Source organism: Anabrus simplex, chromosome 1 (genome assembly GCF_040414725.1).
Source record: "Anabrus simplex isolate iqAnaSimp1 chromosome 1, ASM4041472v1, whole genome shotgun sequence".
Lineage (NCBI taxonomy): Eukaryota > Metazoa > Arthropoda > Insecta > Orthoptera > Tettigoniidae > Anabrus > Anabrus simplex.
In genome coordinates, this window is record NC_090265.1 from 1,226,091,637 (window position 1) to 1,226,107,124 (window position 15,488).

The window sequence follows — 15,488 nt, forward strand, 5'->3', positions numbered from 1 at the left end:
AATAGAAACACAGAAAATTTGTTATCGGAGAATCCACTTACGGTAGGTAAACTGAAAAAGGGGTGAATTTTTAAAATGAGCACAACTACAGAACATCTCAGAAACAACATGTTACAGTTATGAAAATTGGTATTTTTAATCTCTTTTAATATTTGTTTTCGGAAGAAACCACTGGGGGGGGGCGGGGTTAAATGAACTGAAAAGGGGGTTGAATTATCTTTATTAGGATAGTGATATCTCAAAAACTTAAGACGTTACAGACCTAAAAATTGGTATTTGGGGTCTCCTTTAAATATAAAGAAATATGTATTCTTTTGTTTTCGGAAAATCCACGTAAAGGGGGTCGAAGGAAGTGAAAAATGAGTGTAATTCTTTGTATGAGGATGCTTACATCTCAAAAACTAAGGATGTTGCAGATGTGAAAATTGGTATTTGGAATCTCCTTTAGAAATGAAGAAACACATTTTTCCCTTTTGATAGCATGTGTGGCGGCGATCCCCTATTAGAAATTTGTCTCGGCTGCTGAAAAGAAAAATACTCACCGCACACGAAGAATCTTACCTCAGGGCTGGACCGTCCAACGTTCCCTCGAACTACAGCCGACAGAGAGTACTAACAACAACTACGGGTCAAGCTATGTACAATAACGTAGCCCAGACTGATTTAAAACCAAATTAATAAAATTTATTGACAAGAAATGGAAATCAAATGAAATATAAGGTTATCTGAAATTAGAAAATTGGAATAATCTTTACCACCTCTCAAAAAGCGCAAATGCAACAGAATAAAATAACAATATCCTGAAATCTAGGCCAAACCTCAAACAAAAGAGAAAACTTTCACCTAACTGACCTCAGGAATGACTGAACGTCAACTAAATTAATTAATTAATTACACTCTAAGAAAATGTTAATAAAATAATTCAACTGTTAAGGAAATTGACACAATTACTTCCTAAGACCAACATGATCAATAAAATGAGATCATTACACTAATAAACCAATTAATATGAAACAATTAGGTGACCTAGCATTACGAACTGTTAAAAGTGTGAAACCAAATTTGCCCATGAACACACACTCTATTATAAAATGAAACAATTTATTTTGTTGTCATAGTAAATACACACTATTATCAAATTGCTGATTGTTGCCTCTCATGGCTGTCTTTAAGTTTACTATAATGAAAAGTAAAACAGTAGTTAATCAGCCATAAGAAGTATATAATTATTCACTGTGACAGTCATTGGACACTTTCGCGTTATCAAATACATTTTAACTCTGCCATTGATCAATTTAACTCGCCTCTCTACACATATGGAAATTATACCGCTGATCACTTCTAGAAATCCTAGTAATATACAACGTATTACATTATGTGCAGTGGCGGTAGGTTTCCGCATTCTTAATCTATACTTTGCGGCATTTAGTTTTACGCTGATTTACTTATTAAGGTCGGTTCAATGACATGACATGATCCTTTCAGTTACATTTATTGTGGTGTCAACTTATTCGTTTCCTTGCGATGACTTTTATTAAGATAAAGAGAAATGTTGCAATTTATTGACGATGATCACCGGGCTATCTTTCCCTGATATTACTAACATTTGAGGGCTCGAAACGCCCTTGTGATTTATGTACAAATCTACACAACTCTGTCAACATATTGTTCAATAAAAAATATAACAAAAGCACATAAACCTGAATTATGATATCTATATTGGATTCTCGTAAAATATTTTGACATTCACGCACTTTCCTACACGGATATGTTATTCAAGGTCATTTAATTAAGTCTTTACTTTATGGTGAAATGATAAGTAGCACACGTTACCACGACAAATCCGACAAAAAATTAAATCACAGTTTATAATATAGTTTTTCACACGGTTACACTTTTGTTGTTACATATTTATAGATGCTGAGGTTCTACTGTCGGCAATCAATCCATACATTATTATATTCTTATAATTTTACTATATTCATCCCATGAAATTATCATTTAATCAACATCATATAATTTCTATCTCATTGCTCTCTTGCTTATTGATCTCGTATCTTCACTGGTCCATTTTTGTCTTTACTATAATATCTACGACCACATTCTCTCATCTAGTACCTTGTCAATCCTACTAATTACGGGCGTAATCAACACCTCTTATTATTTTCATTTCATATTTATCAATGTAGATTTGATCTCCAATTCATAGAGCTAATTACATCAAGTTCACATGTCGTCTTCTAATACCTTAAAGACGATTCTCATTTATTCTTCATGACTTGGCCATTCCAGGCTCTATCTTCTTATTTCATCTATTAATTACATTCAGAGACGCCATTTTATGATCGTGATCGTATTTTCTACCTTTCACTTGGACCTGTTAATAGCGTGCATCTCAATTATTATCATCTCCTGCAGTTAACAATGGATTCCATTATTTATAAGTGCGGCATTACCCTTTTTGTACTCAGAACATGATTGCCTACACAATAGCTTTTCGGTTCTACAACTCAAACTCGCGGATAAGGACGAATATATATATTTAAATTCTGATATAGGATTATTAGTATTACTATCATATTCAAATATACAGTATTATAATTTATTACTTGATGACCATACGCCACCTCAGCTAAATTCTTTTTACGCTGAAAAAATAAATTATATTATTATTATCTCTTTATAACTTAATGTTTACCTCTAGTTGGTTATTTATTTATCATGGACGTAAATTGTCACAGTGACCAATTATCACCAAGTACATGCTTACTGTAAAGATATCGTATGTTTTGACGAACTTGAACTGGCATATTCTACTTCTCATTATTATTATTATTATTATTATTATTATTATTATTATTATTATTATTGCGGTAACTCTCATTTGAACACATGACAGTGATGCTTATTCTGACATACGTCGGATATCTCAGATTATAAGAACAAATATGAAAATTAACACCGACACACACAACATTTATCTCATCCACGATGCGAGCTTAAAGCATTCAAATCCCGATCGTAAAACCTAACTGCTCCAATCTCTCAAGTAGACTATGATCATTATATTAAAATGCTATTATTATTATTACTACTATTAGGTACGTGAACTCAATTATTGCCCTGTAACTAATCTATATCATTCTAACCTACACTTCCATGGCGAAGTTATTCCATGATGGGCATCTTGATCACATTATATGATGAGTAACACACACGGATGAAATTCATTTTAAATTCACAGATCACACGCATTAATTTCTTTTACACATTTTCTTGATGCTTATCCTATGGTACAGATAACTTACACAAATAAAAATGTATACAATCAGATTATAACTCAAGTTTGTATCTGGAATAATACGATTCACCTAACCGACATTATTCTTTACCGATCAGCTGTGTAGACTTCTCTTCCCTTATACAGCTATCGACACTTGTCATTTGTTTGTAAACAGGATTAGTGGTCAACTACACCTTTTTCTCGCACTGGACTCTAAGGAATGTGTCATTGACCGTCTTCTCCTCCCGTTATGTGAATGGCTGGCTGCTTGCTACTCTTATCTTGTACAAACCGTGACGTTAATGAGCTTACCCATACTTGTCTTTCAACTGCTTCCTTCTTTATTTAATTTTACCAATCGCTAGATTATTGTGGCCCCTTCTCTGACAATAAACTCCCTTCATAGTTCAGAATTTTGAGTTCTTTAAATCAATTATTACTTTTCCAACAATGAAACAAGTCTGATTAAAATTTAAGAAGTACCACTTTAAAATGTTCGTCGTTTCGGACTCGTGGCAAGGCACTGCTCCGCGGAAATCTTGGCATATCTCCACCTGTCTTCCTACACGAAGTTAATGTCGCTGCGGAGCGAGTGGTACTAAATGACGGGCAAATCCCGCTAATAGACACCTCATAGCTTAGTGCTAACTGACAGTAAGCCGTAAGAATCAATGTATCACACTGTTTGCTAACTGCAAGACTTAAGACTGTAATTAGACCGCGAGTTCAACTGACTGACGTAGACTGTTGAAAAATACTGCCTTTTGACTGATGAAAAATACTGACGACTGGCGGTAAAACACTGACTCCCTTGACTGATCAAAACACACTGACTGTAGACTGGTGACAAAAAACTGGTACTTTCACGTCTTCCTCGGCTTATTTTGTAACATCCTCACACATCGCCCCGGTATCAAATTTTTAAGAGGGGATGGCGGAATGATATGATTAATTCACGTAGACTTTTGATATCTGTAGCTTAATTAATCAACTAAATATTGTCTATGACTCCAAAAATTGGTGACATGGCACTACTCCAAAAAATTATAAAAATCGTTCGTGCACATACGAATAAATTGATAAGCGTCACTTGTGTTATTTCTCGTGGTGGATTTTTAACGACTTAACGCCATCCAACGTCTTTCTTTGGACGAACCCACTTTACACATATTTACGACGCATTTGCACATAATTAATTATTCATGTTATAGTTTAACACTTAAATCATCACAAAAATTATTCCCTATTAAATAAAGACGAGTGCACTGTGTTTTGTCCTTAATTTGCCTCCCAGTAGCGAAACGAACTAACTGAGATTATTACTTCCGTAAGGCCGTTAAAATTTCTGATTTTCTGATTGGTAGAATAATGCCTACGGCCCTCATGACGTCGTGCAACTAGGACCAAACCACTTTATCAACGGTGTAGGGGGTCTGTCTATTTTCCTCCGCTGTCTTCTTTCCTCGTCTCTCTTCTAGGTGTGGCCTCTATTGTTCTGATATCCGCTGTCACGTAGGAAGATTTCAGTTGAAGTTTTCCACAGTCTGCTCATTCAATTTTATTGGAGGCATTTACGGTTTCAGGTCTTACCGAAACGTGACTATAAGCAAGTCTTGGGGATATGCCTCAGCCAGGGAGGTCTCTTTGTTGCTGTCTCGGGAAATACCTTCACTGAATTCGCTGTATGCAGTTTTCACATATCAAAAGCTGATAAATTGATTCATTTATCCATGAGACATACGGGTGCTACACATTATTTTGTTTTCGGAAAATCCACTGAAGGAGCTGAAAGAATTGAAGAATGAACTGAATGATTTGTATGAGGGTACTTATATATAAAAATCTAAAGTAGTTACAGACGTGAAAATTGATATTTGGAATATCTTCAAAAAATAAAGAATCACACATTTTGGGGGTAAAATTAATTTGACGTAAGGGGTGGAGGAAGGAGTTGAATTATTTTTATGAGTATACGTGTATCTCAAAAACGGAAGATGTTACAGTCGTGATAATTGGTATTTGGAGGCTCCTTTATTAATAAAGAAACACGTATTCTTTGTTTTTGGAAATTCACTTCAGGGGGAGTGTGAAAGGAAGTGAAAAGAGTTGAATTATTTTTATGGAGAAACTTATATCCCAGAAACCTAAGGTTACAGACGTGAAAATTAGTGTTTGTATCTCCTTTAAAAATAAAGAATCACGCATATTTGGGGGGGGGGGTTCAACTTAACGGCCGGGGGTTGGGCTGCAAAAGGAGTTGAACTCTTTTTATGATGATACTTATATGTCACACACTAAATATGTTACAGACGTGAAAAATGGTATTCGTAATCTCCTTTAAAAATAAATAAACACGCAATTAGGGGGGGATCAACTTGGGGGAAGGTATAAAAGGAGTTTAGTTCTTTTTCATGAGGATACATATATCACAAAAACTGGAATTTTACAATCGTGATAATTGGTACCTGGAAACTCCTTTATAAATAAAGAAACACGTATTTAGCTGTTTTTCGGGACGGGGAGCCGGGTGAAAAAGGAGTTGAATTCCTTTTATTACTATACTTACTTCTCCAAAACTGTAGATGTTACAGACATGAAAATTTGTATTTGGAATCTTCTTTCAAAGTAAAGAAATACGTATTTGTTTGTCTTCGGAAAATCCACTTGGGGGGGGGGGGCGGGCGTGATTTAAATGAAAAATTAGTTGAAATCCTTGTATGAGGATACTTATATCTCAAAAACTAACGATGTTACTGACGTGAAAATTGGTACGTGGAATCTCCTTTAAAAATAAAAGGAACATGTTCTTTTAGGAAAATCGACTTAACGGAGTTTGAAAATAAGTAAAGAAGGAGTTGAATTCTGTTTATGAGGATACTTATTTCTTAAAAACTGAAGCTGTTACAGACGTGAATGTTGGTTTTTTGAATTTCCTTTAAAAACAAAGAAACACGTAATTTTTGTTTGCGGAAAGTTTACTAAATTATGGGGTGGGGGGGGGGTGAGGGTTGGGTTGGGTTGGAAAGAAGTGATGAATAAGTCGCATTCTTTTTATGAGAATACTTACATCTCAAAACATGAAGGTATTACAGACATACAGACGTAAAAACTGGTATTTGGAATCTCATGTAAAAATAAAGAAACACGTATTTTTTCGGAAAATCCGCTTAAGGGGCTGAAAAGAATTGAAAAGCGAGTAATTTTTTAAAATGAGTACCGGTATATTTACAGTATATGTCGATAACTTAACATGTTACAGTTCAAAAATATAGGAACGTGTACTTTTTTGTTTTCGGAAGAGACACAACGGGGGTGAAAGGAAGTGAAAAATAAATTGAATTATTTTCATGAGGAACTTATATCTCAAGAAATGAAAACATACGGACGTGGAAATTAGTATTTGGAATCACTTTTAAAATAATTTTTCGACTTGAGACAATACCGCTTCTCACATGTACAATTCTATGTCGCATCGTCATCTTAGCCCCGAAAGGCAATACCAAAAACGTGGTTTACAAAGATTTTTGGTGTAAATGAAACTCAATTTTTCGGTTAGTTTCTATACTTTAGCGATTTTCAGATAATGTCTTAGTACGGTGCCTAGGAACGATTACTTTTATCAAATTACGAAATCCACGCGAGCAAAGTCGCGGGTAACTGCTAGTTTATAAAAATAGCAATAATTTATCTTCAACGCTGATTACTTTCACACCATAAATAGATGACAAGTTTAATATCACAACTTTTATCCAAACCTGGAAGATATTTCAGGCTCATCCACGAAGCAAATACCATCAGGGCGTGATGGTACACGTGAAGAAATGTTACTTGACTGTTCTTTTTCCTCAGAATGAAGAAAACCTGCAAGAATAAAGTTAAGCATCAAGACATGACTTAAAATAATTATTATTACTTACATATCGAATTACACAAAAAAAGAAATTCTATAACATATTAACAAACTCCATTAAATTGTTAAAACATTTAAGGAAGGATTAATGAATGTCTGAATTCGTTTTGCAACTAGCCTGTTTCGATAAAGAAACTTCAAGAAATAATATATAAAGTTAAAATTTCTAGACAGAAATGCTACTAGACAACAGATAATTTTGATGTTAATATTTTCGCTCTGGATTTAAAAACGTGTTAGTAATTTTTCGGCAAGTGTATTTCCATTCCCAAGGAGAGATGAAATGAACGCTTTATCGGCCGAATGTAACGAATCAATACATCCACTTTTCATTTGTGCAACAAGAGCCCATCAGCATTGCTCCAGATGAACAGAAGCCTACAGACTTTTGTATTGTACTATCTTCCTTGGGATTAACACCTGCACATTATACCTGTGTTCCTAACTAGAGTCCCAGCCATGAGAATATATTTAATTCCTTAGGTTCGGTTTTTGTAATATATTCCCTATTATATCATTCCTCTTGTGGACCTAATACATGAATGATAGGTTATATGAGAGATATTTTCTGTCTCATTCTTGCAAATTTGCATCTAGGTTGATCTTTAGAATTTCCATATTATTGAAGTTTGCCGGACTTGAAAACGCAGAGGTGCCGGAATTTTGTCCCACACGAGTTCATTTACGTGCCAGTAAATCTACTGACAAGAGGCTGACGTCTTTGAGCACCGTCTGAGCCACTCAGATCAGGGCTAAAGGTAAAGAAAACTGATGTAAAGCCAATAAGAAAAATATACTTTTCGGGCCAGACAATGGAATCTAGACTGTGTTTCCAGCAGTGACCTGAGTACCAAAAATAAACTTTAACCATACATGTTTTTCCGAGCAGCTATATCGTAAACTTACGGTATCCATCAGGTCATACACCTTCAGCCAGAAGAACCAATAGCAACCGTGGAGAATCTGAAAAGAAAACATGTCATAGGTTGGTTTTAAATGTTTAAATATGTACAGTATATTTACTGATGTAAACCACAAGACTATGATCGAACAAAGGAGCATTGTAGAGAAGATCTTCGTAAATATTGAAGGTGATAATCAAATCTCTTATATCACGAATGTAGTAACTGTCAGTTCCAGCTTGAGTAGTTCAGCTGGCATTGCAACTCATTGTGTGGGCAATTTTAATTCTTTTATGTTAATACTAATTTACACTACTGTACAAACATGATGGATGACTCGTGCCACGTTGATTACGAAAACTGCAATATAAGAGCGTGAATGCTGCATGTTCATAGTGAAATGAAATGTCGTATGGCTTTTAGTGCCGGGGTATCCCAGGACGGGTTCGGCTCGCCAGGTGCAGGTCTTTCTATTTGACTCCCGTAGGCGACCTGCGCGTCGTGATGAGAATGAAATGATGATGGAGACAACACGGACACCCAGCCCCCGTGCCATTGGAATTAACCAAATTAAGGTTAAAATCCCCGACCCGGCCGGGAATCGAATCCGGGACCCTCTGAACCGAAGGCCAGTACGCTGACCGTTCAGCCAACGAGTCCATGTTCATAGTGATCCCTATACAACATCGACACACCAGCATCTTCATAACTGATGTACTAGAATACCTACGTACGTTCTTACACGTAATAAATTCTTATTTTTTTATACGATTATGTGGAAGAAATCTTGAACTGTAGTATGGAGATTCAATAACTTTCTGGCGATCACAGAGGGACGTTACTTCGCACTAACACATCGAAGATTTTCAGCAATGGAAGGGTTGGTAAAGTAGCAGCCATGATCTTAAGCCTTAATGACCTGATTTTTAAAAAAATAATAATTTTGTTGGATTTTCTTCTTTATGGTCATGTTAATTGGCAATATGACACTCCCTAGATTATTATTTTGGTCACATCCTCGGAAAAATGCGTTCACATACGGTATCACTAAGATATTCCACTATTATGGCAATGATTGCTTACTGTCAATTAATATGTGATATAATTAAACAAATAATGTTTTAGAACTACAAATATTTGTTCCAACATGAGGATTTGGACATCTTTCAGATAATGATAACAATGATGACTACTTCAGCCGTCTGAACACCAGCAGTATATTTTTCCGGATAGACCAATATAACCACTCAAAATCCATACTGCAAAAAATACTTCTTTTTTTTCTATTTGTTTTACATCGCACCGACACAGATAGGTCTTATGGCGGCGATGGGATAGGAAAGGCCTAGGAATGGGAAGGAAGCGGCCGTGGTCTCAGTTAAGGTACAGCCTCAGCATTTGCCTGGTGTAAAAATGGGAGACCACGGAAAACCATCTTCAGGGCTGCCGACAGTGGGATTTGAACCCACTCACAGCTGCGCGACCCTAGCCGCACGGCCAACTCGCCCGGTACCTAACTTCTTTTGTAATATTTGAATTCTAAATGTTTAGAAGAAACGCATATTTCACGGTCTTTCTCTCAAATATTTTTAAAATGTCATCATCGAAGAGCAATTCAAAGAGCTCACTCGCTGAAGTCCTTGAACTTTGAGAAACCTCGCGAGGGAAAATTACCATATTGCCTTTAATTCAAGAAATACTTCTGTTTTCTCGTTATTTTAGTTCACATAAAATGGTATCTCTTATCAAACTTCTTATGGCGCTCGGAGCTGTTCTTCCAGACGAAACTGCAGACTTTTTAGTGACAGATTATCTGCGGCCTTTACTGCTTGGAGTATTCCATATGTACCCGATTCATTAATTGTGGGTTCCAATACTTCATTTTCTGATATGGTAGTGTTATCTTTCAACTTAATTTCAGCATCGACAACTAATTGCCTTTTCAACAGATTGTCTACTTGACCACTCTCATCGTCGTCGGCAGAGTCCTCATCACTAAGACAGGATGATACGTGAGGTGCTACATGTACTACATCAAGGTTTCCGGCAATATCTAATCTTTCCTGTTTTAAATGTACAATTTGTCTGAAATCTAGCATCGTACATGATAACGGAGACAAAGACAAAATATGTGGTTACATAGCGCTGTTGGCAGTCTAAAGCATTCGAGACCACAAGTTTTTTTTTTTTTTTTTTTTTTTTTTTTTGCTAGGGGCTTTACGTCGCTCCGACACAGATAGGTCTTATGGCGACGATGGGATAGGAAAGGCCTAGGAGTTGGAAGGAAGCGGCCGTGGCCTTAATTAAGGTACAGCCCCAGCATTTGCCTGGTGTGAAAATGGGAAACCACGGAAAACCATCTTCAGGGCTGCCGATAGTGGGATTCGAACCTACTATCTCCCGGATGCAAGCTCACAGCCGCGCGCCTCTACGCGCACGGCCAACTCGCCCGGTACCACAAGTTCAAAACATTTACCCTCACGCTTCGTAAAATGTTGACTGACCCAATGTGATACCTCGGAATGAGTAGGATGTGATGTCGATAAGAGTACCTATTCAGCGAGTTGGCTGTGCGGTTAGAGAGGGCCAGAAGCCCTAACATCCCCACGGACAATAGGCTTAAACGCTTTTATCTATCTATCCATCTATCTATATATCTATCTATCTACCTATCTATCTATCTATCTACCTCTTTATCTACCTATCTGTCTATCTTATATAAATCCACTTAGGCAACACTGAGTATTCGGGAGATAGTGGATTCGAACCCCACAGTCGGCAGCTCTGAATATGGTTTGCCAAGATTTCCCCATTTTCACACCAGACAAATGCTGGGGCAGTACCTTAATGAAAGCCACGATCGCTTCCTTACCATTCCTAGCCCTTCCGTGTCTCATAGTCGTCATAAGGCCTATCTGTGTCGGTGCGACATAAAGCCAAAATTGCTTGGTGACATAGTAACATATGACATGGCTGAAACCTGCACGTTCCAATGTTTCCCCTTGAGCTTTATTGATCGTGATACATAATGCCAAGCGAATTGGAAATTGGTGCAACTTAAAAGAAAATGGAAGTGTTTTATCTAAAGGAGTTAAATCATCTCGAGGGATATCACTGCCTATTTTGAATGTACAGTCGGGAAGTAAAATGGTGGCTATTCCTGTCAACGCTACTAATATAACACGAAACCCTAAACTGAACCACTTCTGTATTAAGCATCGGTATATGTACGTTTTTCCAAAGCACCCGGAACCACGGATTAATTATGCATTCTTGACATTTGTGTTGTTTTGTTGGGGCATATCAGGGAATTCATTAATATAATTTAAAGTTGCTCCTGGTTTGCTATGAGCACAATGTCAGCCAAATCAGATTTGAAAACTGGAACATTAGCAGTTTGCTCGTAGTAAGTTATAATCCCTCGGCCTTCCATGAAAGTACATTATGACACGGAGGATCGACACACTTTCCTAACTACCGGAGTGGAAGAAGTTTATATATATAGTGTTAAAATTACGACATAGAGAAGAAAACGTTTACGTTTCTCCGACATCATTTCAAGCTAACCAATACAGGGAGAGACAAAGAGACAGTAACATGGCGCTGAATAGCTTCTTCTCGACTAAGGAACACTCTGTAACTGCAACACAACACAGACTTACAGCTGAACAGGAAGACGTCCGACTGGGCATGCATGCTTGCCCCCTTCCACCTCCCCTGTCGCATCGTATGCCTCAGAGCAACGACAGTCCAGGTGGCCTTGACGTACTGGCGAGCGCTTTGGCGAATCAGAATACTACTCTACAGGCCAAGAGCTTTTGTCAGAATGCTTTACGATGTCAATCGGTTCAGCCGTTCTCTCAAAATCGCCTAGCGTTTTAAATAGCCTATGTCGACTAACTGAAACGCGTCATGACATGATGGTTAATGATGTCTAAACATTTATCGAAAGACATTCTTGTACTTTATCTTTTTTAATTTTCTTTATGTCGCACTCACATAGGTAGGTCTTACGGCGACGATGGGACAGAAAGCAGCTAGAAGTGGGAAGGAAGTGACTGTGATCGCAATTAGTGTGCATCCCCAGTATTTGCCTGGTGTGAACATGGGAAACCATGGAGAGCCATATTTAGAGCTGCCGACAGTGGGGTTCGAACCCAGTATCTCTCGAATTCAAGCTGTTAGGTGCAAGACCCAAACCACGCAGTCACTTGGCACTATTACAACTTTAAAATATCGCTCTGTTGATATTGCAACATTTAACTGCTGAAAACTCACTGACGTAAATAGAGACCTTCACGTTCCTTGAGCTGTATTGATCGTGATAAAAAAATTCGAAGCGAATTGGAAATTATGCCTCTTGAAGGAAAATTAAAGTGTTATATCATACGTTGTTGAGTGAATTCCAGCTTTATCTCCGCTTACTATTTCCAAATCCAAACAAGTTTCGTACATATTTCTTACAATTAGTACCTAATATGATTCCATTTAGGAGCCGTTGGGAAATGTTTCGATTTATAAGGAGCATAATTACGGCTCCACTTTTTAGAATAAGAATATATGGAGAACAACCATTAATTCCAAGGATTTTGAAATTACGCAGGAAATAGAAGTCGCTAGCTTTCGTCGTCAGTATGAAGTAAATGTTAGTCTCTACAACTATTATTCTCCTTCCGCTAGTAACTTTATTCTAGGAGTATACTATACATAATATCAATGTCCTTTTCTTACTTTATTCTCACTCACCTCCATTGAATATTCTCCCGTGTCAAAACGTAATGGCATACACTTCCAGTTAAACTCCTTGTTAGTGACAACGTTCAAAGCCTAAAAGGAGAGAAAGAAAACAATTTAACATTCCAGTTATTCGAAATGAATTACTAGTTACGCCCAAGTGGTGTGTGCATAGCTAGTTCAGAATTCACCACTTTATACACCGCAGTTAGTTGTGGCTAATGTAAACAATTTAGGTCTAGACCCCTAAGTCTCCTTTTGTGATTTTAGCCGGGAAGAGTTGAGTTGAATTTATATGACATGTTTTTAAATAATAATAATAATAATAATAATAATAATAATAATAATAATAATAATAATAATAATAATAATAATAATAATAATAATAATAATAATAATAATAATAATAATAATTCTGTCTATATGTCTTACAATGCTGTCATTTCTTGATGGATAGAGTACTTTTGTATCCATCTCTTGGCACAGGCCAGAGTAAAGTGTAGCTTCCACCGAAGTCCCAGTCAACATCCATGGCTGTGACAATATGGAAATTGCTGCGGGTATGGGTAGTGCTGAGTAATGACATTCAGAGCATGACTAGTGCATCTGAGTGTTACGAAATGTGCTGCTCATAGGGTCAGTCGTGCTGCAATGGTACTTTCTGACCCAGTGAGGAAAGCAATAGCAAACTACTCCTCATCTTGCCTAGTACGCCTCATTTTGGTGCTGCAATTGGTTTTTGGGGTTTCCGTATAACCGCATAACCTTTGGTGGTGCTATTTGAGGATCCAACCAGCCTCTGGGCTGATGACCTAACAGATAGACATGTCTTACAAGCTGTTAGAATATGTCCCGCAAAAGTTCATTTACATATCCGTAAATCTATTTATCGGGTCAATATCATTACAATGGACTTTACGTCGGACCGACACAGACTGGTTTTATGACGACGACTGCACAAGAAAGAGCTAGGAGTGGCAAGGGCATGGCTGTGGACTTAATAACGGTACAGGCTCAGCGTTTACCTGGTGTGAAATGGGAAACCATGGAAAACCATCTTCAGAGCTGCCGGCAGTGGGATTCGATTGCTGGGCTGAGTGGCTTAGACGGTTGAGGCGTTGGCCTCAGTGCGATGGTATTTGAAGGTGGTCAAATTCGTTAGCCACGTGTCGGTGGATTTACAGACATGTAAATGAACTCCTGTGGGACAAAATTTCGGCACCTCGGTGTCTCCGAAAACCGTCAAAAAGTAATTCGTGGGATGTAAAAATAATAACATTGTTATTATTATTCCTTCCTCCCCCTTAATCAGTTTAATTCATTCACCGTCATTTGTTTCATCTTCATTAGCTCCTTAACGGAGGTTGGTGCCAGGAAGGAACATATTATATAAGTTCATCTCACTTCATCCCCGACCCCATTATCAGGAAGCGGAACTTTGGGGTGGACATAAAGAACATATGTTTACTGTTTTGACGAAAGAGCGAGTCTGCAGATTTAATTATACCGATACGGCTCTGTTTACAAGACTACTTTCTCGTAAACTAGTGAAGGCTATGGTGACTCTAGTTGCTTAATTCATAAGCTGAAGTGGCGAGAATGACCGTAGTTTCGAAAGGGAGGGTAAATCGGTAAAGCGAATCTAGTACTGTGTAACATGGTTGATGATGTGCATTGGAATCGTATAGTAGTGTGATTAGAAAAGGAAAATGCAGAACAGAGGATAGGAAAAGACAGGTGAAACAAGGTCATGGGTGCGAGAAAAGAGAGGAGGAAGTAGCTTCTGCAGCAGTGAGGAAAGATAGGACTGACCAGGACGGGAGGGGATCAAATGAGGTGGATAGGATTAAGGCTCTGGTCATGGTGGATTGTTAGACATCTGGGGAAGGTGTGCGGAGGAAAGGGAATCAGGGTAAAGTGTTTTCCAGGAATTAGGTTAAGGTAGATGTTGAGGAAAATAGAAGAGAAGGATAAGGTGGTAGTGTGTCACGTTGGTACCAACAACGTAAGGCAAGCAGGTGTAAGTACCAACATAGTTGGAGATGTGTGGGACCTGGTAAATGCAGCATGGTTGAAGTTTAGGGAAGCGGTGATTGTTATCAGTGGAATACTGTGTAAGTGGGATACTGACTGGAAGGTAATTGGGGATTTAAATGAGACTATGGGGAGGGTATGTGGGAAACTGGGAGTGAGATTTCTAGATCCTAATGGGTGGGTAGGAGAGAGGGATCTACGCTCAGATGGCCTTCACCTAAACCGCAGAGGTATATATATGTTAGGAAATTTGTTTAGAAGGGTTATAAAGAGCTACATTCAGGGAAACGGGGTGGTCTAAGGAGCGGTGACAAAGGTACAGTAATCTGGAAGTCAAGTAAGGTTGACAGAAAAATGTTAGTGCTGGACTGCAGAAATATTGTAAATAAAGGAATATAATTAATTTAATAGATATATACTTATGTAATAGGAGTTGAATCATGGCTGAGCAATGATATAATGGATGCAGGAATATTCTCACGGAACTGGAGTGTGTGTCGTAGTGATAAGACATGAATGGTAGGAGGTGGGGTATTTATTCTGGTGAAAGAATAATTTGTAAGCTACGAAAAAGTTAAAGATTACAAACATGAAATTCTAGGTGTAAGGCTCATCTCTAAAGATA

The 15,488-nt window shown here is 37.7% G+C and overlaps 1 protein-coding gene across 3 annotated transcripts in view; it reads right to left on the minus strand.

Annotated features, from left to right (window-relative positions):
* The window catches only part of LOC136858215 (very long chain fatty acid elongase AAEL008004), a 92,142-nt gene that overhangs the window by 15,097 nt on the left and 61,557 nt on the right, over positions 1-15,488 (minus strand). For all 3 annotated transcript variants that reach the window (XM_068228770.1, XM_068228771.1, XM_068228772.1), the window contains 3 exons: positions 12,842-12,922; positions 8,100-8,156; positions 7,039-7,144 (listed from right to left, as the gene is read on the minus strand). In XM_068228770.1, the coding sequence (XP_068084871.1) occupies positions 7,039-7,144; positions 8,100-8,156; positions 12,842-12,922 (244 nt within the window). The remainder of the gene's footprint in view (positions 1-7,038; positions 7,145-8,099; positions 8,157-12,841; positions 12,923-15,488) is intronic.